General features: G+C 37.9%; 1 protein-coding gene across 1 annotated transcript; it reads left to right on the top strand.

Moving 5' to 3' along the window:
* Positions 1-6818: 6818 nt before the first annotated feature.
* Positions 6819-21832, top strand: LOC132185676 (protein MIS12 homolog). The gene is made up of 7 exons (XM_059599446.1): positions 6819-7085; positions 7163-7220; positions 7574-7693; positions 13349-13444; positions 13527-13665; positions 21226-21360; positions 21453-21832. The coding sequence occupies exons 1-7, from the start codon at positions 6964-6966 to the stop codon at positions 21512-21514; spliced, it is 732 nt and encodes a 243-aa protein (XP_059455429.1). The 5' UTR covers positions 6819-6963; the 3' UTR covers positions 21515-21832.
* Positions 21833-24594: the final 2762 nt, after the last annotated feature.

Here is a 24594-nt window from a genome sequence, read left to right as displayed (position 1 = left end):
GAATTTCAATGAATTCTGAGATAATGAGACATTACATATTGGAAAGATTTGGAAACCTCATAATTTTGTACTAATTCACTGTACACAAATTTCAAACTTGTGATGATTTAGCATGTCCTTTGTAAGTAACTGCACTTGGAGATTCCAATTCATTGTGAAGATAGAGTTCATCTTATTAAACTTGCAAATGAATGAAAATCATGATCTTGAAGTGATACTTTAATTTTTGGGGTAACATGAACTGTGCATGATGTTTGTAGGTAACATTTTTGGAAAACCCTCACGAGACTTCACTCGTCCACTAGGAAATTTCTAGTGGTTTAAAAGGCTTGTTGCATACGCTAAATGCAATCGTACATCCCACGAAAGATGGATTTATCTTTTGTTTTCTATTTTTCCATTCTTGTTTTTAGTTTTGTATTGCTAAGGGACTAGCAATATGTAAGTTTGGGGTGTGATAAGTGCTAAAATATTCATATTTTCAGCCCTTAACTTGCATGTTTTAATCCTTTGGTTTTAGTTAATTAGGCCATTTTAATTCCTTTTTGTGTTTTTCATACTTTTACAGGCTTTTGGAAGAAAATGAAGTAAAACTAGGTGATTTGGGCTCAAAAGAGAAGAAGGAGACAATTGGAGATCCCTAGTACTGCGATCAATCACAGGGTACCTATGATCGAGCGCAATACCCGAGAGGACACAGCATCAAGCAGGCCAGGAGTGGTCGAGTGCATGCTAGAAGAAGGATCGATTGCAGACTTGCGATCAAGCGCACACGGGCTGCGATCGAGCGCACCCATGCGCAGGAGACTTATCAAGTGGCGGCTAGATTGACATTCTTTCCATATTAGGGCTTTCCAACTCCCAATTGTAATAGGTCTCAAAACCCTATGAAATCCCTAGGTTTACTACTTTTTTTAAGACTTCTAAAACCTTTAAGCCTCTAGAATTGATATACTTTGTAAGGAGAAGAATAGGAGCTCTTCAAGTTCAAGTCTTGGGTTTATTCTTTCCCTTTCTTTTATTTTATTTTATGAAGATGTTTAACATCAACTCTATATGTAGCTAACTTATTTAGTAGGGCTAGATTGAAGCCCTAGTTATGTTTTGCTAATATTTTAATATTGGCGCCTTTGTGATGATCTTGTTGTGCTATTTAACTTGATTAATACTTGCTTGCATGAATTCCTCATATGTGTGTACCTGATCAACATATGCATATAGTACGGACTAGTTAGTTAAATCAATTTAGATGGCCACGTCCTGGGTTTAACATAAATAACAAAAGTAATCCACACTGGATTCTTGGGTTAATCAACATGGGGAACCGGGAGTATATGCTATGCCCTAGGCCTCATGTATTTGTCGATTTCCATAGAACATATGCCTTCCTAAGGAACAACTTAGTATAAATCATGCTAAATCTCTTAGGAATGAAAAGAGTTAGAGTATACGACATGCCTAACTCGTTGCTTAAAGAAATCTATAGCCTTAGAAGTATACGCCATGCCCTAAGGTTGACAAGCATTACATATGCATAACTTGATCAAAGCATTGGCATATTGTTATATTAGCTCAATATAATTAGTGGTGGATATCAAAGCCCTATCATTTATTATCATCACTTCAACAATCAATCTTTGTTTTACTTAAGGAATCTATTTTTAAACATAAATTCAACAATCCTCGTGGGAATGATCCTGTACTTGCACCATATACTACTATGTTGACCTTGTGCACTTGCAGGTAAAACGTACAATTATTTACCCATTAATTTAGGTAAATATTTTGCACAACAATGCTAAACATCTTCATAAAATAAAAGGAAAAGAATAAACCCGAAAAACGCTTCCTGAAAGAGCCTCCAATTCTTCTCCTTGAAATTGTGTGTCAAAATTGTGAGGCTTAAAGGTTTATTTATAGGCTTTAGGAAGACTCTAGAAACTCTAGAAACCCTAGGAAATTCGGAGGTCTAGGTCCTATTGCAACAAGGACTTGGAAATCCAAGTTTTGAGAGGAAAAGGAGTCCTAGCCGCCTTTGGTTTTTCCACTAGCGCACGGGTGCGCTCGATCGCAGCCCGTGTGCACTCGATTGCATATGTGATCGAGCCTTCCTCTTGTGTGCAAGCGTATTTGTGCTCATTTCTTCTTCTCCGGCGCGCACTAGTGCGCTCGAGCCTAGGCAATATGCGCTCGAGCGCATTGCCGCATGGCTGCATGGCTCGAGTGTGGACTTCCTTACCTCCAAAACTTCCCAAAATTGCCTTTTAAGCTTGAATTTTCCAGAATGCTTTCTTTTCTTCAAAATCCTATAAAAAAACATGAAACACAAAAGAGAAGTAAAATTGCACAAACTAACAAAACTAAGAATTTAACAATTGTAAATTAAGGGACTAAAATATGAATATTTTAGCACTTAACAACACTCATGCTAAATCTTTTGAGAAAGAAAAGAATTAAGGTAGACACCCATGCCTAATTCGTTGCTTAGGGAGATCAATAGCTTAAGGAGTATACACCCATGCACTTAGGTTGGCAAACATTAAATATACCTGTATGATTGGTGCATTGGCCTATTGTTATCTTAATTAGTTTGATTAGTGGTGGATGTCGAACCCTTAACACATTCATTTATCTTTATCTCTTTTCATTATATCAATTTTGTGACAATTTCGATATTTAATTTAGAAAAGCAATTCTAAGCAAAATCAACAATTCTCGTGGGAATGATCTTGTATTTGCCACACTATACTATCATTTGATTTTGTGCACTTGCAAGTTAAAACGTACCGAATATTGTCTATTAATTTAGGTGGTATTTGGCACAACAAGTTTTTGGCACTATTACCGAGGATTGTTTCATTTTGTTTAGATTTTTTTCTTTCCTTAGTTTATTTTATTTTGTTTTAATTTTTAATTTTTCTGTTTTCTGGTTTTCCGCAGTTCTTGTGCTGTCTACGGAAGTGCGCTCGAGCACCCATTCCAGGGAGATCGAGCGCACCATTGCGATCGAGCGCACTAGCCAGTAGGATCGATCGCACATATGGACAGCAGCACTGAATCGATCGCACATACGGACAGCAGCACTGAAACTGTTTTAACTATGGATCTGATTTTTTTCTTTTCATGTAGGGTCATTCGAGGCTGCATCTTCATAAGTTTTTTTTATTATTATTATTATTTTTTATTTTCCTTCTTATTTTAACTTCTTTTTGTTATTTTATTTTTGTTTTCACACATATGGGGAAACATTCCAACACCACATGAACCATGTTTATATTGCCATAATCCTTATCACCATGTTAGAGATTGTCCTTTAACAAGACAATTGTCTAACAATTCTTATGGACATATGAACACATCTTTATCTAGACCAGGGAACGACGACTATTTTAATTCCTATAACTCGGCATGGAGCCAATAGTCTAATCTCCAGTGGCAAGCTCAAGCTCCTGAAGATCATGCTCCAAAATTTCTTGAACTGCACCATCAATCATATTCGCAGTTCTATGGTCAATCATATTCCTATCTTAGCGACAGTAAGTCTAATATGCAACTGCTGCAATACATTGCCAAGATAGAAGCTCACGAAGAGGAGTCATCTCCCATCGATTGGCCTCAACAATACCAAGAAGAGCCACCTCCTCCAGAGAGTTATGACTTTTTAGCTCTTCTCAACAAATTTAAAAGACAAGTGGAGGACGGTAAGCAACTGCTGCAATCCATCTCCAAGATAGATGATATCCTCAATAGAAAAGAAGAAGAGTTTCAAAGTCAGTTGGTGGCCAATCCTAATGGACACTACATAGAGAATGAGTGTACTTACTATCATGAGCAAGCTATCATCACACTTAAGAGTGAAGAAGTGGTTGAAAATCAAGTGAAAGAGAGGAAGGAGGAGCAAATTGAGGTTCCACAGGAACCACATCGGGAAAAAGAAGAAAGTACTGAGACTTCTTCAACATCAGCTCCTATTCCCAAAGTACCAAGAGTCCAGGAGAGAAGTCTGTTGGGGCTATATGATGAGCATCAAGAGATCATTGAGATAGAAAAACTCTTTGAGCATTCTCCTCATGTTATTCCAGTTCATGATTCCCTTTTGTATGAGAAATTGTTTGAGAAGACTCAGAGTGGTCCACCCCGATCTACGGACAATTGGAATTACCTTTCTGTAGGTAAAATTCTTTCTTTTTGGTCTAAGAGAAGAAAAGATTGGTACTTCAAGTTTAAACTTAAAGGTTAGAGAGCACTGGACACTTCAATGATGAGGATTCCGATGGCTTGGCAGATCCCATATATTTTGACTAAATGAATCAGCTTCATAGGCTCGAGTGCAGGCCCTATGCACTCGAGACCTCCATCAAGCCAGGGTCCATGATCTCCATCGAGGGGGTTGTGTGCCGTTCTATAGTGGTTTTGCACCCTTGTATTTTGGAGTTGCACACCAAGTGCTTGACAAAAGTCTTGAACCAAAGTCCAAGATGCCTAGAACTCGAGCCTCATCGTCTCAAACATCCAAAGCCCGGGTCAAGCTACCCTAGCCCACTTTTGAAGAGAGGGAGCTCATGTTGGAGACTTCCTACACAATCAAATATGACTTCAAAAATTTTGAAGCTACTCAATGGGCAATCAAAGAGTTCAAACGCCGTGGGTTGAAGAGGTTATTCAAGCCTATCACCTCAACCGCCTACAAGAGCTTGATCACACAATTTTATGAGCACCTCACGTACGACTACAACGAGCCTGGAGTCCTCTCTTCCTCCGTTAAGGGCGTTGACATTGAGATAACTACTGCAGACATCGCCGCTTCTCTTAAGTGCCATGATGAGTGTCCTTAGTCGGAAGATCAGTTGAAGCTTGTCCCTCCACACTCACTGTTGCAGATATTGTTGAAGACGTGTGAGGGACACTACGGAGATAGGCACCGAAACTACGGTAGCAAGGCCAAACTTCCTCCACGACTTTGGCTGGTGGATTTCATCCTGCATCATAATGTATGTCCCTTGGGCAACAAGACTCAAAGATGAGGCCACTTTCTCACTGCATTCTATGCCTTTCATAGAGGCTATTGGTACTCCATTCCTGATATCATTTGGAGCCAGATGCACAAGGTTTGGGAAGGAGTGCATGTAGGAGGAGTAGACAATACCGACACATGGGGGTTACCTTTTTCCATTTTTACTCACTCATATACTTCGGAAAAATGGCATTAAAGGCACCCTAGTAGATGGACCTATCAAAGAACACCTGCAATTTGGCAGAATCCAGTGAAACCAAAGCCACCCTCAATTTGGCAGTATTTGCCTATTAATATAGGTGGGTATTTGGCACAACAAGGTGCTGTTGAGAAAGTTTTTCAGGTCCATCATATTGATCCAGTGGAGGCCACCCTCAGTCACAGTTTCACAAGACAAGACATTGAGCCAGACTTTGAGGATGTTACTGATGACATTGTTGAAACCATGCACTTCCTTAAGGCTTCTTCACTTCATCTAGGTAGGTATGGAACCTCTTTTAAGACTCTTATACCGATTATAACTATTCTTGTTCCTTCTTTAGTCTAGCCACCAGTCTTAGAGTTGAAGCAGCTGCCTACACATTTGAAATATGCCTACTTAGGAGCCAATCAGATACTACCTGTGATAATTGCTGCAAAATTAAGTTCGGGGGAAGAGGAGAAGCTATTAAGGCTTCTCATAGATCATAAAACTGAATTAGGGTGGACTATTGCCGACATCAAAGTCATAAGTCCAGCAAAATGCATTCATAGAATTCTCCTTGAGAATGAAGCAAAGCCAACCAGGGATGCATAAAGAAGACTTAAACCTGGCTGCTTTGATACCAATTGTTACGTGAATGCTTTTACATATATGTAATGGGATATATTGTTAGGTTTTAAGGGGACCTAGACCCTTTATATTTGTTAAAAGGAATCTAAAACCTTTTCAAACATAAAGTTTGAATTAATTTTCTTGTTTTTTTTATTCATAACATAATGGCCTTTAAATAGGCAAACTATTACAATGTTTTCTAGGGCTGAGTCACCAGCTCTTATTGGAATATAAACTAGAGCTGAGTCATCAAGACTCTTACACGGAAGTAAATAAAGATAATATCAAATAAAAATACAATATAATATTCTATGGTATCATATATTTTAATATATCATAATATTAATAATTGTTCCACATAAACTTAATTCTCGTAACAACTTGTGGCCGGAATCTTGGGTTCGGTTTGAATGGGTTTGGGGTATCGAGCTTAGGGTCTGAACAGAGATTGGGGAAGTATCGTGGCCAGAGATTGGGGAAGCTTCATGGTCAGAGAGTGTGGAGGCTTCGTGGCTGAAGGTTGGGGAAGAAGGCTCATGGTTGGAGATGGGGGTTGGGTTCGAATGGGTTTGGGGTTTCTGTTGGAAGAACGATGGAAGAAGGGGTCCGTTTCTTTATTATATTTTTCCAGTATTTTAATCTATTTCTTGTAAAAAAAAAAGAAAAAGGCAAGGGCGTAAATCAAGTCATATTTGATGATTTGGCAATTAGGACACGTGTCGAAATGTAATTGGTCCCTGTGTTAGTGACGTGGTTTTCCGTTAAGTCAACTAACAGCAGATGGATGGAAAACCATTTCAGTCTTTAGGCAAATCAAAGGAACCTCCTAAATAAAAATTAAATTCTAAAAGTAAAAAAATAAAGATGTTAAACCTAAAGAGTGAATAAGGTCCTTACCCCTTTATAAAATTGTAATGTCAAAGATACCCATGACCCAACTCTCGTAATTTTGAAATGAAATGAGAGGGAGACTTTATAAAACTAGCGCCCAGCGCCTAGCGGTGGAGCCAATCCTATTCAATCCTGCCACCCATTTTAAGTTTTGAAAATCCCCCGTCAACAGCGAAACACCTTCGTTCGTGGGTAAAAAGGGACATTTTTGGCGGGAAAATCCTCCCACAAACTTTGAGCGAGTATGGAAGGCAGCGAGAGCGAGGCGATATTCGAGTCGCTGAATGTGAAGCCCCAACTCTTCATCAACGAAACCCTAAACACCGTCGACGACTTGGTGGATGACGCTTTTCATTTCTTTCAGCAGTAAGCAAACCCTAAACCCTAAACGCTTTCACTTTTCTGGTTGATAATCTAAACATGTCTTCCTGGTGGCCCTGCAGACAAGCCTCAACCCTTTTGAATACCCATGCCACCGACAGATCCGAAGATCTAACCAAGGTAATATTCCTTTTTCAATTTTTTGTTTGAATGTTTTCCCTAATTCACTTGTAAATGCTATTTCTCATTCTATTACAAATTTAGTCTTCTTCAATTTTCTGCTCACTTTCTTTTTCGATTTTAAATTCGGTGTTTGTGAATTTGCTTAGAGCATACCTGATTCGACAGAAGAATTTGCGCACATTTGTATAAGAAGCTTCAAAAAGAATCGTATATTTTTGTTTTGTTTGTTTTGTTTTTTGGTTGACGGCAACTGCTAAGGAATTCAATTAATTGAATACGACGTAGTTGTAATTTTTTGTTGGTTGTGCGTAAAGGGTTTGATTCTGTTTTGCTTTTTTTGATGTCTGTAGGGTATTGCTAATGTACGCAGTATGGTTCAGTCGGTTTTGGATAAGCGGCTGGCTATGTGGGAGAAGTACTGTCTTCACCACTGTTTTGCTGTTCCTCAGAGGTTTTCTATTCCCAAAACTGTAGGTTCACTCTGTTAATTGGTGGGGTTAGGCATTGATGAACTTCATGATTAATGCTAATTTCACCTGCTGTGAGCTGTTATTGTTGTTCTTTTCATAAGATATTGACTGATTGCGGGATTTCTTATTGTTGCATTTTGTGCTTGTGGAATAATATGCTCATGCAACTGCGCTAGGCAGTTATGTTTTAAGACTAGTACCACTCGCATTCCATTTTAGCTATGCACTGTTGTTGTGATTATAAGGATAAATTTATCCAGATATGGGAGGGTACCGCATCCTGTTCTTGTTTTGACAGTAACAGTGTTATCGCATTCTATCATATGTTAAATCAATCCATGTAAGCTATTTTAGATAGCCTACCAGCATTGTACTGCATTTAGGGAGGGGATGCGCCCATGCTCACTTCCTTGTTCCTGTTCTGCTTTCCCTAACAATCCCCATTTTGGGTAACATTGTTCTCTAGGAAAAAAAATCAGTTGTGTTGCAAGCCTTTTGTACTCTTTCATGGTCAACCACATTTAGTTTGTATATATAAATATTAGTCATTTGGTTTCAACTAGTTCCCCTATTTTCTTCTTGCTCTTGTTGATCTTTTCACATTTGAGCTAGAAGCTTCGCCTTTGTTAGCATAAAATCATTAAGGGAACTACATATTGGGATAGATAATCTTATGCTTCATTTGCTTGTTGTTTTTCTCTGAGGTTGAAGTTGTATAAGTTGCTAGAGGACCAACAAATTTGAAGCATTCATTTACTTTGGTTGTAGGTTGATTTATTTGCATTAGATACAAAATAGGACGCAAAGTTATAATATAAGGAAGCTTTGATCACATTGCATCATTTATACTTTAAGGCTGTTGAAGTTGAATGAATTTTTCAAGTAAACAAGGAACTTTGAACATTTATCAATCTAGGGGCCCAACTAGCAGGATAGACATAAGTGAAATACCCTGACTTATTAGAACCAATAATTACCGGTAACATTATGAACTGAGAATAAATTAGAATGTCTTGGTCAATTTACAACTATTAAGATCATGAACTCCATTCACATTAGTGAATAATTTAAGGTTACATGTGCACTAAATGCAGGTTGCAGGGGAGACAAATGCAGTTCTTACATTACCTTGAGTTCTATAATATATGTGTTAAGCTGTTATGAGAACTATAAAATCCCATAAAGTTAATCCCATGTTGGGCTGGTGGGTTGTGAAGGTGTTGCATAGGTGTTAAGTCTTACTTATTAGGTGAGATTGGGTTTTAGAAGTAATTTCAGAGAGCTCCAATTGTAACATTTGCTAGTCCGTTTGGAGTATTGGGTAGATGTGACTAACATTTTCCATGGGTTGTGACAAGAAAAACAAAGGAGGCAGATGAGTTGACATGTTCAACTCATGGTATAATGTTTATGAGTTTGGTGATGATAAGTATTTATGGAGCACATTGGCAATGGTCCGAGGAGCAAATGACATCTCCCTCCCTAAATAAAGGGAGGAGGGGGAAATCACATGGTTCAATCTTGGAGCGAGTGTAGTTGTGACCTTCGTGATGTGCGAATCTAGTTGGAGCGTCTGAGAGGCAAGTTGGAATGATTAATTGATCGTTTGGATGTGGGCTTGGCTCATTATGTGGGGGGTCGTTGTTGTGGGGTCGAAGCCTAGTCCATTAGAAAAGTTGCTCTTCGATGCTTTAGAGCTGAAGTTGATGGGCCATACTAAAGATGCGGTTGTTAGGGGTAATGGCTTGTTTGAGACTCGGGTTAGACGTCAAATTCGGCCCAGAGTTAAACCCACCCTAAATTGGAGGGTGAAAACACGAGCTGGGGTTTCAGAGCTGGGCTTGGGTGTTGGTGTGGGCTTGTGGATGTGGGCTCGTGTTTCATCTAGCCCGATGGATCTCCATTTACTTTGCTAGTGAGTCCTGTTGCTTCTGTTGTTCATATAAGAGGAGATTAGAAGGGTATTTCGGGGGACAATGGAGTGAGCCAACTTGTCGACAGTGTTCTGTCAAAGATTTCATCAACGGGCACTCAGACGCAGCCTTTCTTTCAATCTTCAAGCTTAGATTTCATTGGCAATAAGGCAGAGAAGATCGTTTCTAGTTTTGCGCTCCATGTTGTTTGGTTTGATGTTGATGCTAACAGATTGGGAGGGCTATTAGGCATTGACAAGCCTATTGATTTCAGTACAAACACTAGCCTATTGATTTGAGGGTTTGGAAGAAGAGAGTGCTTTATGTGATGAGGAGAAAATGTGGAAGGGTAAAGCTATTAGTGATTTGGAGAGGACAACTCTTAGAGGAGGTGAGCTAGAGGCAAAAATCGAGGGCATTGTGGTTAAGAGGGTAACAAGTGCACAAAGTTCTTTCATTGAGTGACCTACTTGAATAAGAGAAATAATTCCATTGAATCTTTGTTGATTAATGGTATAATCTTTTAAGATTATACTGAGATCAAATAACACATTGTGCATTATTATACTAGTTTGTTTACTGAATAGCTTAGTTGGTTACCTAATTTGGATGGCCTTTCTTTTGACCCCATCGGTGTGGTTGAGGCCATATGGTTGGAGAGAGCTTTTGAGGAAGGTGAGGTAATTAAGGTGGTAAAAGGTGTAAACAATGATAGGGCCCTGGGACCTAATGGCTTTACTATTGCATTCTTCCAAACTTGTTGGAGTGTCCTTAAAGAAGACATTATAAATGTCTTTCAGATTTTCACAACAGAGGCAAGTTTGAAAGAAGTCTTAATGCTATGTTCATTACTCATATTTCGAATAGTTTTTGATATCAACGATTTTTGACCTATTGGCTTAGTGGGTGGAGTCTACAAAATTTGGGGCCAAAGTTCTAGCTAATAGGTTGTGCAGAAGATTATCTCCAAGCCTCAAAACGCTTTCATTAGGGGTAGACAGATTCTAGACTACATTCTCATCATAACTAATGAATACCTTGATAGCAGGATTAGATCTGGGGAGCCATGTGCACTCTGCAAATTTGATATTGATAAGGATTGATCATGTCAATTGGGATTTTTGGTTGTGTTTTTTAAGGAGGTGCAATTTTAAGGAGAAATGGCATAATTGGATAGTGGATTGTACTTCGGTGCTTTTTACTATTTGGTGAATGCCACTCTGATGAGATTTTTTAGTAGTTCACGTGGCTTGAGACAGGGGGACCCTTTGTCTCTTTTGTTGTTTGTTATTGTTATAGAAGGTTTAAGTACAATGATCTTTGCTATAGTCAACAAGGGATTTTTATCAGGCTTTTTTGTGGGGTCTAGGAATACTAGTGCGCATAACAGCTCCCATCCTTTGTTTGTGAACGACATTGAGATTTTCTACGAGGCTAACTCAAATCACCTCTGTTACTTGTGTTGCTTGTTCTTATGCTCTGAAGTTGTCTCAGGTTTGAAGATTAATCTAGCTAAATCAAAATTGGTCCCTCTTGGCAATATCAATAATGTTGATGGGCTGGCTAGTATTCTGAGTTATAGGGTCTCTTCTTTGCCTATGAAGTATCTTGGTTTTTTGTTGGAAGCCTTTTTTAAAGCCAAATCTATTTGGGATGTGACATTATAGAGAAGATAGAGCGTCGTTTGTTTGTACTTGTCGAAGGGTGGGAGGATTACCCTAATTAAGAGCATAATTTCTAAATTGCCCACTTCATGTCTCTTTTTCTTAGTGTTTAAATTTCACATGATAAGTTGGTCAAATGTTTATTCTTCAATTTTATTAGATTTTCGTATGACTTGTGGTGTGGAGACCATATGTTTAGGGTAGCTTTTCCGGAGTTACTCAATATTGCTCGATTTAAGGATGCTTTTGTGGCCAATCATTTGGAATATTTTAGTGACATAGCAGTGGAACACCAATTTTGTCAGAGCAGCGCATGACAGGGAGGTATATTTTTTTACCTCTTTCTTTAACTTCTTGTACTTCTTCAAATTGAGACGGGTAAAGACAAGCTTTGTTGACCCCTTCCAAGAGAGGGTTGTTCGATGTTTGATCGTTCTACAATGTTTTAATTCCCCGATAGTGCTCCTTTCCTTTGAAAGCAGCGTTTTTTGCTTGGTTGGCAACATTAGAGAAGATCCTTGTTAACTATGGTGACAATGTGCAAATGTAAGAGAATGGAGGTGAATCTCCTTTACATTCATTCCCCTCTTCCAAATATATAAGAAAGGTGGTTACACAATACAACTCATGAATTGACAGCAAGTGGGGACACCTCACCAGGGACAACAAGCTCTAATACTCACCCTCAAGCTGGAACAACTTGGAACACACAAACACAAAGACAAATTTTATAAAAAATATTAACAAGAAAATGCACTAACCTAACATGAACAAGCTGAAATTCCATTAAAACACTAACATCAATTGAAAATTCGCTGAAAACTTCAATGCTGGTCGAACACTCCCCAACCTTGCCGAAAACATCAATGGCAGTTGAAATCTCGTAGGAAAACAACCCACAAACACCAGATCTGGCAAAACAATGCCATAATACAACCAAGAGCTTGTTGGAGAATACCAGATCCGACTAAATAATGCCGAAATCCAACCAAGAGCTCGCCTTAGAACACCGGATCCAATAAAACAGTGCTGGAAAACAACCAAGAGAGCGCTAGAGACACATCAGATCCGACAAAATAGTGTTGGAAAACAACCCACAGTTGAAGAAGAAAGAAGAGAGTTGGAGAAGGGAAACTGTTTATTCCATGATATCATTCCATATGTTTACATGAGTTGAAATAGGAGAGGAATACAAACTATTATGCAAAGAAATTATTAGGAGATTATAATCATAATAATAAACATAAATAAGCCCTTCAAAAAAAAAAAAAAAACATAAATAAGAGAATAAAATCATGATATATCGGTAGTTTCCATCTTCAACGCTCCCCCTCAAAGTGAGGCACAAATGTTTCACATGCTAAACCACTTTCCTTTAGAAATGTCAAGAGTCAAGAATGTGTGTGTGTGTGTGTGTATATGTGTGTGTGTGTGTGATTATACTCAAACAATTAGAGATTTGATAATAAGAATTGAGTATTTTGGTTTATGGAAGCCCTGTGTGCTCCAGAGTGAAGCTTTCTCTCCTTTCCCTTTTTTCTTTCTCTTTCCTTTAAATACTGTTTTCCTTGCTACTCATGCATGTTCATAGCTTTAAAGATTCTTCTTTCTTGCAATTGTTTGATCTCAAGTCCTCAAAAGTTTTACTAGATATTTTGAATGTTTAAACACAAACTTTTCCAGACCATAACCCACCAAATAGATCGATAAGATTACCAGAGAAATATAACATCTTGCTGCTCCCAGAAAAATCCCTGCAAACTGTTTGCTTCAAAAAAAGCGGTCCTCTTCACCCTTTAACCATATCTTTTCCGTTTTAATTCCTCTAGCCCTATCTTTTCTAGACCTAATACTTTATACAAACTCCGAAGATGTCATTCTGTAATCCCTAGCCCTAAATCCCAACAGGTCTAAAGCTCACCTCGAAACATGGAAACACATCTATAAATCTGTCGTACATCATTTATCTTTACGTGCACTTCTGATAGAAAAAAATTATAGTTTTCAGTGCTATAGACTTTGTTTAATTATATTTATAATGGAGGCTCCTTAATAAAAGAAATTAATTGTCTTCCTAGGATGAATCAAGTGGCGACGGTTTGATATGTCAAGAAGCACTCTGTGACCCAGATCTGGATGCACAGTTGGAGTCCTTGAGGAACAAGCTCATTGCGGTAACAACAATCCAGCATGTTGCAAGTTTCCATGCAATTGTGTTTCCTTTCCGTTTCTATTTGATGGATCTATGATGTACAGGTTGAGAAAGAGTCTACTGTGCTTAACCATGAGCTCCAAGCATTAGAAAGGCATTCTGCGTCTAATAATCGTTGTGCTGGCTTTGTCAACGAGGCATTACAATTATATGAGCAGAACTCTGTGCATGACTTGTTCCAGGGTAATTAGTTAAGCCTTCCAAGTATAAATTCTTTGATATTAGATTGCTGCTAGGCATTATTGCTTTATTTGCGACTGTTACAGAACCATTGCCTTTTGTAATTAACATTTATGAAACTAGAGTTCCATTGTTCGCTGAGAATGATGCTGCGATTGTCATTATTACATTCATGCAGCTTTTGAAGTTAATTTTATACAAATCTAAGCCACTTGATAAGACTCTTAGACATCCCCCTTTTACTCATAGGGATCTGCAGCTATTGCTATACTGAGAAGCTTTCTGGTTTATTCAGATTGCGCTTCCAGAGATTTTTAATTACTTATACCTAGTACAAGACTTGATTCAAAACTGTGTGGCTTAGTCTCGTTGAGTGGCATCTGCGATTAGTAGCGTCGAGTAGATGTCTGCTACCTCTGGTCAAGTGGCATCCCAGGACTATTCTTTTCCTTTGGTTGAATCCTTTTGGTTTAACCATTACTCACGGGTCCTAGCCTGCATCACATCGGTATTGGAGCAAGTTTTTCTGCCATGGTGTTTGACTCAAGGTTACAATATTTGTGTAATGGCTCCACGATGCCTGCGGAGAAACAGTGATAATGTTGATGTACAATCTGAACTTTTTGAGTTAAGGCAATCTAATTAAGCTCTCCAACAAATGATGAATGAAATCCTTTATCGGATTCCAGCCTCTTCAAATCAAAGTCAAGGGAGTGAATGCAACAATTACTACCGTGAGGACTATGGCCATGAAGACAGTTCAACTTACTCAAGTTTTGTTCCCAAATTTTCTGCTGTTGTTCAATGGTCTGTGGACCGCTTGGCTTGGGCATTAGAAAGTTCGGATTGAAGCTTTCAAGTTCATGTTCAAGACTTTGAAGGGACGTGGTTGTGTTTATTTTATGTTATATAATTATCATAATATTGGGAGGCGTTTATGTTATTATTGGGTGTTCTCTTCTCAAAATCTTGTCTCTCGTAATAATTGGGTGTTATTATTGTGTTTATTTTTTATTTTTTCTCCTCTCTTTTCGTCCAACTTGGTATCAAATCAGTTAGAACCTTTGCAACCAATCCGGAAAAACTCTAAGAAATTGTCTCTTGTAAGGTTCCTGACATTAGCCCTATGGATGCTGACATCAGCATAGCGCCAAGCCTCCGCAGTTGCATGACTGGTGATTGGGGACCGGTTTTTCAAGCGCAACTGGCAAACTGCATGTCAAGCAGCGAGTGGAGGAGATTTGAGGTGCGCAATTGACAAACGGTGGTGTTCTGGTGAAACGACCGATTGGCAAGCAATGCAGTGCGATTTGGTTTGTTTTATGTCGAATTGATCGTAGAAGATATTCTTGTTTGGTTCTTCAGCAGTTTCTAGGCATTTTCTAAGGTTTTTTTAGGACCACCAACGTATTCAATGGCGGTGGTGTGATCTCCAGCAGCTGTGCGTGGAGGTTCTGATTGAAGAAAGAATACTTGCGCTTATAAAAATGGAGTGATGTATGTCATGGATCCCTTGAAAGACGCTTCCACTAATGTGCCTTCAAGTAACCAAATTAGCCTATTGTCTTACGAGGAGTTTGAACAGACCTACAAAGAAGATTGGCTTTGCATATGCTTTGGTTGTTGTGGAGAAAAGTGAAGTAGCTAATGAGGTTCTGGTTGAAGTGCCAAGCTTGTTGGTCAGATTTAAAGGCATAGCTCTAGAAGAACTTCTAGCTGGTTTGCCTCCACTTCAGGACATTCAACACCAAATTGATTTCGTTCCTAGTGCTATTCTTTTTAACTTGCCTTATTATAGAATGCTGAATTACAAATACAAGTGATGAAATTGCTAGGAAAGAGGTTGATTAGTGTGTTTTTTAGTTGTGCCGTTCCAACCCCTTGAACTTTTGAAAAGGATTGAACATGGAGGATGTGTGTTGATAGTAGGGTTAATAATAAAATCATTGTTGATGATATGCTTGATGAGTTAGCTGCTGCTAATGTCTTCTCTAAAATTGACTTATGCAATGGGTATCACCAAATTAAAATTAGAAAAGACAACGAGTGGAAGACAACTTTTAAACCGAAGATGGCCTATATGAATGGCTTGTTATGCCATTTGGGTTGTCCAATGCACCATGTACTTTAATTGGGTTTATGACTCAGGTTTTGAGGAACTTTTTGGGGAAGTGTGTGGTGGTGTATTTTGACAATATCTTGTTCTATAGCAAAGATAGGATTCGGACTGTGGAGCATCTGACTAATGTTTTCAAAGTGCTCCAAGGCAATCAGTTGTATGTTAACCTAAAGAAGTGTTCTTTTATGATTGATCGAATTGTATTTTTAGGCTATGTTGCGAGTGCAGATGTCATGCAAATGGATGATGAATAGGTAAAGGCTATTCTTGACTGGCCTACTCCTAAATGCCTAACTGATGTGAGAAGCTTTCATGGTTTGGTGTCATTCTACAGATGATTCATCAAATTTCAGCACCATTGTTGCCCCAATGATGAATGTTCTGAAGAATAATTTCAATGGATCAGTGAAGCCAAAAGAAGCTTTCAGCAATTGAAGTCTAAACTTGTCGAAGCTTTGGTGCTAGCACTGCCAGATTTCTCTAAGCCATTCCAAGTGGAGTGTGATGCCTCTAATTTGGGCATAGGAGCTGTTCTGATGCAAGAAGGAAGACCAGTTGCCTATTTTAGTGAGAAGCTTAGTGATGCAAAGCTGAAATATTCAACTTATGAAAGGAGTTGTATGCCGTTATCAAGCTCCGTGATATTGGGAGCTTTATCTTATTGGTATGGAGTTCATTTCCCATTATGACCATGAGGTTTTGTGGTTTTTGAAGGGACAAAAGAAGCTGAATTCCATACATGTAGGCTGGGTATCATATCCTGAAAAATTCTGTTCTACAACATAAAGCTGGTTCATCCAACAAAGTTGCTGAGCCTTGAGCCAAAGACAGTTTGTTGGCCCCCTTTTCTTATGAAGTACTGGTTTTGATCTCTTACCAGATTATAATACTACAGATCCTTTGGTTTCTAAGGTGTTGCAGGATTTAAATGATGTGAATAGTAAGGATTATTTGCTGATCAATGGCTATCTCTTCAAAGGAAACCAGCTATGTCTGCCTGAAGGTTCATTGAGATTATTTTTCATGGAAGAGTTCCATGTTTGTGGATTGAGTGGACATTTTGGACGAGATAAGACTGAAGCTCTTGTGAAGCAGCGGTATTTTTGGCCAGCCTTGAAGCATGGAGTTGCTCGCTTTGTTTAAAAATGCCTCCTATTATCAACCCTTGCTCATTCCCAATGCTCTTTGGGATGATTTGTCGATGGACTTTGTTCTTGGTTTACCTAGAACATAGCTATAGTTCGATTGCATTTTTGCTGTTGTGGATCACTTTGCAAAGATGACACACTTTATACCATGTAAGAACTCTACTGATGCATCTCATATAGCTGCTCTGTTTTTCAAAGAAGTAGTTTGCTTGCATGGATTTCCTTTATCCATTACTTTAGATCGTGATGTGAAGTTTGCTAGTCATTTTTGGAGGACACTTCGGAAACTCTTGGGGACCCAATTGCAAGAGTAATGCTATACATAGGACTTTTATCCCCCCAAAAGTGTAGTGCCTTCTAGAACTACCGTTGAATTTGGGATGGATCACTATTACATTTTGATCTAATGGTAATTTTAAAAGCCACATCACCTTTGGGAGATAATTGTAACATCCCTGCCCCAAGTGGTATGATATTGTTCGCTTTAGGCCAAGCCCGCACGGTTTTATTATTGGGTTTACCCTCAAAAGGCCTCATACCATTTAGAGGGAGTATATTTCATAAAAACATATCATCTTTTCTATGCTTAGGCAATGTGGGACATCACAATCGCCCCCTCTTAGGACCCAACGTCTTCGCTGGCGACCTTCATGGGCTTGTGCACATTCCCCCCATCTCAGGCTGGGCTATGGCTTTGATACCATATGTAACATTCCTGCTCCGAGTGGTATGATATTGTCCGTTTTGGTCCAAACCCACATGGTTTTATTATTAGGCTACCCCCAAAAGGCTTCATACCATTTAGAGGGAGTATATTCCATATAAGCATATCATCTTTTCTATGCTTAGACAATGTGAGACGTCACAATAATAGTCCTACGTGGAGTAATATAGCATCACTCCAATTGCAATTCTCTAGTGCTTACCACCCCCAAACTGAAGTTGTGAACAAATCCCTTGGGAACTGGTTGAGAAGTTTAGTAGGAGAGCATCCGAAGAATGGGAGACTGTAGTTTGCTTATTATAACAATTCCATCGATCAATTAATGAAGAAATCTCCACTTGAAGTTTTCTATGGCAGAAATCCAAATCACGTTTTGTATTTATTGCCTTTGCCAATTCAAGCAAGAATGAGTATGGAAGTTGAAGAATTTGCATAACACAAGCAATTCATGAACAAGTTTGACAGCAATTGCAACAATCTTCTCAAATTTACAAGTCCAAAGCAGATAGCATAAGAGAGGGTTGGAGTTCAAAGAAGGTGATCTGCTTATTGTTTATCCACGAAAAGAGAGGTTTCCTACAGGCACTTACAATAAGCTCAAGCAAAGGAAGTTAGAACCAAATGCATATTGCATAGAGCTGCCATAAGGGTTCTCAATTAGTCCAACTTTTAATGTGAGTGATTTCTATCCTTATTATCGACATGAAGACAAGATTACACTGAAGCCAAGAGACATCCAATCGGTCCTTCTAATCCTCAACAATAGTCAATTGATTTGCTGGACATACGGCCTATTACAACTGGACGTAGGAAATATACTCAATGCTTGGTGATTTGGCAAATTGATGTAGGATGATATTTACCTATATTTTCGGTAAAAACGAAAATAAGGAAAATATCAATGATAATATTGGAGGAGCGCCATTAGAATTTTCTCTCAAATACTCTACGGAGTTTTATCTTTTTTTTAGCTTGCGGGCTTATTTTTATCTTTTTGGATTGAAGACGAAGACGCTTCCCCTTGTAGAATCAAAGACGCTGCTCTTTGATTAGTTTCCTTAGTCTTCTGCTACGTCAGTTGGTATCAGAGCAAGCTTTATCCTGATCATGGCTAATCAGTGCAACGGTGATAAACTTCTCCAACAACGCCGCTTGTAGGGGAGGGACTCTTTCGAGAGCCAAATTCATTGGGTATCCGAGCCAGCATTATCCGGATTCAATGGCCAACTTATACTACAACAACTTTTATAACAACACCGTTCGTGAGAGATGTTTCGAGATCTGATTACCAACGATACATCAAGCGATCAAAGGCTCTTTTGAGAGCCAAATTTCAGGAGTTTCGGTAGACGGTGCAACAGGAGATACGCCAAATGTGGGAGACGTCGGAACGCATGCAGATGGGTTCCCTTTGGAATTATAGGGATAGTGATGCCAAAGATGACTATGGGATCCGAGTGAAACCTGTTCAGTTTCCTTATGTTGACAAGTTCATTGATGATGATGCAAGTCTGATTCGACATGTCCATAACCATATTCATAAATCTCCAAATAGGCACTCCACCTATGAAGAGAATATTAATTATGGTGAAAGAGATGTGGAAAGTTGTTAATTTGGTTAAAAAAATGGAGTTGCCGTCAGAGAAAAAATATGTACAGCCACAATCATTGGTTCCAACGACTACATCAATGGAAGAACAGCTATCGCCTCCTCCACCGCAGGTACAACTCATCACAATCACCACAAAAATTGATGATTCTTTTGAAGAAAACGGTGAAGTTGAAGATGACATCCATGAAGAAATCGTTGGAGGAATTTTTCTGGAAGTAGACGAAAAGGAAAAATCGTCTCTTGATGCTATCTATGCAGATTTCTCCAAGTACTTTTCTTCAAAGGAGTTGCATGTGCCATGTTCCAAAGAAAACTCGAGAACGAGTTTTTTTTCAAGTGGGAGTGTCTAATGTATGATGATATTTACCTATATTTTCGGTAAAAACGAAAATAAGGAAAATATCAATAATAATATTGGAGGAGCGCCGCTTGATCAGAATTTTATCCGTTCTCAGACAATGAAAGTACAAAAGGAAAGATTGTCACGATTCCCGTTGATTGTCAATTTTTATTTTAGGATTTATTTTATTTTATTATGACTTTATTTCATTTTCTTAATAGGGTTAGATTTGCTTTAATTATTTTCATTCCTTATTAGGATTAGGTTTACTATTGCTACTAGGATTAGGTTTACTATTATTATTAGGATTATGTTTACTATTACTATTAGGTTTACTTTCTCTACAAGTATTTCTCTTCTATAAATAGGCTAGTTTATTATGTAAAATTAAATCAATTGAATTATAATCAAATCAGAATTTTCTCTCAAATACTCTGCAGAGTTTTATCTTTCTTTTAGTTTGCGGGCTTGTTTTTATCTGTTTGAGTAGAAGACAAAGACACTTCTCCTTACAGAATCAAAGATGTTGTTCTTTGATTAGTTACCTTAGTCTTCCGCTACGTAACAAGGAAACCAGATTCTGAAGATGTGTGGATCTCTAGCGAAGAACTAAAGAAATTAGATCGTATGCTTTGGGAGGATTTGACTTCAAACTTGAGGACAAGCTCTTTTCAAAAAGGGGAAAATGATGCAGGCACATTAACTTAGCTTATGTGGCGGCTGTATGGATGACATGTGTCCAGCTGTTTAGTAAGTTGTCATTAATCTAGTCAAAGTTATTTATGGAGTCTTGTTGGTAATTGTTATAGCGCCTAGTTATCTGTAGATTGGGAGTTGTGTTTGTGTTGGAAGTTGTCTACCAAGTAAGTTGTATTGTGTTGGAAGTTGCCTATCATCTATTGTTAGTTTGAACTGGTCAGTCAGTGCATGTATTGCCTATAAATATCAATGAGAAATGACAGATACTCAATGGGTGTTTGATTAAGAATCTACTTGCAATTGTCTTGCCTTGGAGTTGAGTGAGTCCTATCAATCAAGCGTGTGGCTTGGTTGGGCTGAGTGGCATCCACAACTAGTAGCGTTGAGTGACGTCTGCTACCCTTGATCGAGTGGCATTTAGGAATATTCCTTTCCTTTGGTTGAATCCTTTCAGTTTAACCATCCTTTGCTGGTCTTGGCCTACATCATGAACCTTCAGCTAAAGGGAGAAATATGTGGTATAGCCTGCTGATCAGTTTATCATATTCAGTAACGGTTGTAGTTGCTAGCGCGCGCGGAAGTACTGCACTTTAGTGTGAGTCCATCTCTTGCCCTAGGGCCTTGGCTCTGGTTATGAAGGGGTGGGTCAAGTTGGGCTAGGGGTCGGCTTTAGATCTTACCAAGTAAAAGAATACCTCCTTTTTCTTTACCCTACATTGATCCTGCAATATGGAGCTTTTTGGCTGATAAATCTACTATTTCATTGCTATTCACATTTTGATAGCTACTGAATAAAAGTTTATTTATTTTTTATTTTTTACATTTAGTTTGTAAATTGTTGTTAATTAAATTGTTCAAGTATTGGTTAATATTTTCTGACAGTTTTTAAATACTAATCTTATGAATTATTGCTTACTACAGAGATGGTGCAAACTGGGTCAGAACTCCGTGCGAAAATGGTGAAGTTGAAGACCAGAAGATTGGTAGTGTCTGAACATACTAAAACACACGGGATTTACAATCCAAACAGAGATTTGTCTAGGATAGATAACAAGGGTACCATTAATTGCAACCTAATTACGTTGTTTTAGTTCTGCTGCAAGTATTCTTTACTCACGTTTGTGCTGAGAAACACTCCTGTTCTGCAGGCTTCTCTAATGCAAAGTTGGAAGAACTTGAAGAGTTTTTAGCGGAAACGAAGAACATGTGAACAAACATTTGTGTTGTTTTGTGGGTGTTGGATTGCAGGAGTTAGTTGCCTTTTAGGTTAACCGTTCTTATTCCTTTTTCCCATGTTATTATTTGTATTCGCTTTACTATTTGTTCTTCAAATCACCACGGTGGTGTTAACTGTAATCACCTGCTGTATGTAAGTATATGAAAAATGCTTCAGTCGGTGGATGTGTCGCATGGAGATGGCAATAGCCTCTTAGGGACGGTGAGGGCTATCTGTTAAGCATTTTTTTTTTCTATATAGATTAATATCTCTTTTAGGCGCAGTGGAAGATGTAGGAATATGGATTCAACATGTTCATTCAAAGAAAATAGATAATTCTCTCTTGAAGAAACTTGACTTAAATATTACTGATGAATGACTAAAAAGAGGTGTACATTATCATGCCTTTAGGTTCACCACACATTACAGCATTCGCATTGTTTTATGCATATTTTAATGTAAAGTGGCTAATCAAAACTTACTTTATCTAATTTAGCTAATGAGTTTTACAAAACACCATACATCTTATTATTTATTTATTTTTATCTATATCATTTCAACATTCTTTATTTTTCTTTTATAAGGATTCTCTTAAAGATCTTATTTTTCAACTTTTGGGACAAGAGAAGTAGGTAAAGAGAAATAGTAAGAGAACATTTTGGAAAAAGAGATGTGGAGAGAGAAATAATATATTAATGAGATGGATGTATAAACCATACTTGTTACATGTAATAGTGCACTATTTACAAATGCAACATAAATGTATTTTGCTAATCCAATGCAAATGGTTTTTAGTATTTCGGTTATCTATTTTAGATAAAAGTAAGAAATGGTTAAGTTATGTGAGTTCTCTTATCATTCATCATTCATAATACAATGTAGCCTCACCACATGCAAGGAAATCAATGATTTCATACGTCAGGTTTACATTTGCAAAAACATGTAATAAACTTTTATTTACTTGTAAATTTTTCTTAGAGATCCGGTTTTCTAACAAAGGATTGAGGATGCCCATGCCACAATGCACAAGGTGTTTTCACAATTTTCTTATGAGGTACTCTATTAAGAATATAACAAGTAGATAGTATAGTTCTCAAGGGAGTAATTCAATCGGTTGGGAACCATGCCTCATGAAGCGAAAATCATTAGTTCGAATCCACTTCCTTCTTTTTGTGTGGACATGTTAAAAAATAAAAAATGATAATATCGCTTAACCCCATAAATTAAAAGGAAGATTGGAACTCAAAAGCATTGCATACACCATTTCTACAAGGGTTCTATTTTTCCTTTAAGATATTCCATTTTGTTGTGGTGTATGAGGTGCCGTGACTTGGTGATTTATTCCATGAGATTCACAAAAAATTGTAAATTCATTTGACAAATATTCACCCCCACGATCGGACCTTAACGCCTTAATCTTTTTTTCCCATTTGATTTTCTGCTTCAACTTTATAAACAAGAAATTTTGAAAAAACTTCATCTTTACTCTTAAGCAAATAAACATGTGTATATCTTGTTGAATCATCCATAAAAAGTAAGAAAATCACACACATCACAACGTGTAAGTTGAAGAATTTCATATACACTTGGAAAAGGTTTTCTAGTTATTTCAGATTGAGCGAAAATCGTCTACTAGATCAAAAATTAAACCAAGATTAGAAATGTATATTTTATGGAACCATAATTTACATGTCCTAATCAATCTTCCATGCCATAAATTAAAAGAAGACACAATGTAAACTGATTTTTCTTCCATTACATTCATCTTAATCTTTCCATTACAAGAGTAGCCCTTTCCCACAAAAAATCCAAAAAAATTTATCCAATTCATGTACAAGCTTGAAACCTCTCTTGTTCATAAGATCACCGGAAATTAGATTCTTCGTCATGTCATGGACATGAAGTACATTCACAAGAGTCAATTCTTTTCCGGATGTGAACTTAAGCACGACGGATCCTTTTCCAATGACTTGGGTTCCAACGTTGTTACCCATTTTTACCTTAGTCCCATCATCAATCACTTCATAAGTCTTAAAAATACTTGGGGTAATTACCTTTTCCTCCCATCAACTACAACGCTTTGATACTTTCCCCACATGAACTACTAATTGTGACACCCGACCCCCATGAACTACTATTTTGTGCTCAAAACCCTCATTCCATCAATCAAAGGTTTCTTCCGTTAGCCAAAAGCGTTAACTTAGACGGTCTACCCGTCACTTTACCCCTATGAACTACAATTCAATGTCACTTTACCCCATGAACTACAACGTATTGTCACTTTGCCCTCATGAATTATAACGCATTGTCACTTTGACCGTCTAAGTTAACGCCTTTGACTAATGGAATATGGGGTTTTTGGCACAAAATGGTGGTTATGGGGGTCGGGTGTCACAGTTGGTAGTTTATAGGGGCAAAGTGAAAATGCGTTATAATTCATGAGGAAAGATTATTACCCCAAAATACTTCTATCCTTGGAGATATGAATAGTAGCTCTAGTGTCAAGCCACCATCCACTCTTGAATGTCACGTGATCGCAAGGAGGTCTTCATTCACGACAATCACTTCTTCTTTCCCATACTGACATTGATAGGAGCGATGTCCTTGCTTGCCACACACAAAACAGTGTTATTTCTTTTTATTGTTTTGGTGTGTGGGATTTGGGCCAAATTTCTTGAACTTGTTATCGTTCTTGGCCTGAAATTTTTTCTTCTAGATATTCTTGTTAACGTCTATGAATGACATTAACTTTCGTTTTTACGTTAGAAGAATCATTTCTAAATCTATATTCCTATAATCTTCTTCAATGCGTACATGGTGTTGAAGAGATTCTAAGAAATATTTTCTTCCATCATGTTTGAGCTTTTTCTTGTAAGAAGGCAATTGCTCCAACCAAGAAACGTTCAGCAATCTCAACTCCCATCGTTTTAAGGTCTCCAATGATAAGCAATAATTCATAAACTTGAGAGTTAAAACATGGTTATTGTTAGACATCTTAAAATCCATAAAATTAGAAATTACTTAAACTTCAATACTTGCCTCTTCAATTTTGTATTTTCATCCAGAGTTCTTTG

This window comes from Corylus avellana, chromosome ca6 (genome assembly GCF_901000735.1).
Source record: "Corylus avellana chromosome ca6, CavTom2PMs-1.0".
Lineage (NCBI taxonomy): Eukaryota > Viridiplantae > Streptophyta > Magnoliopsida > Fagales > Betulaceae > Corylus > Corylus avellana.
The sequence above is the reverse complement of the archived record's forward strand: the minus strand, read 5'-3'. Positions and strand labels throughout refer to the sequence as shown.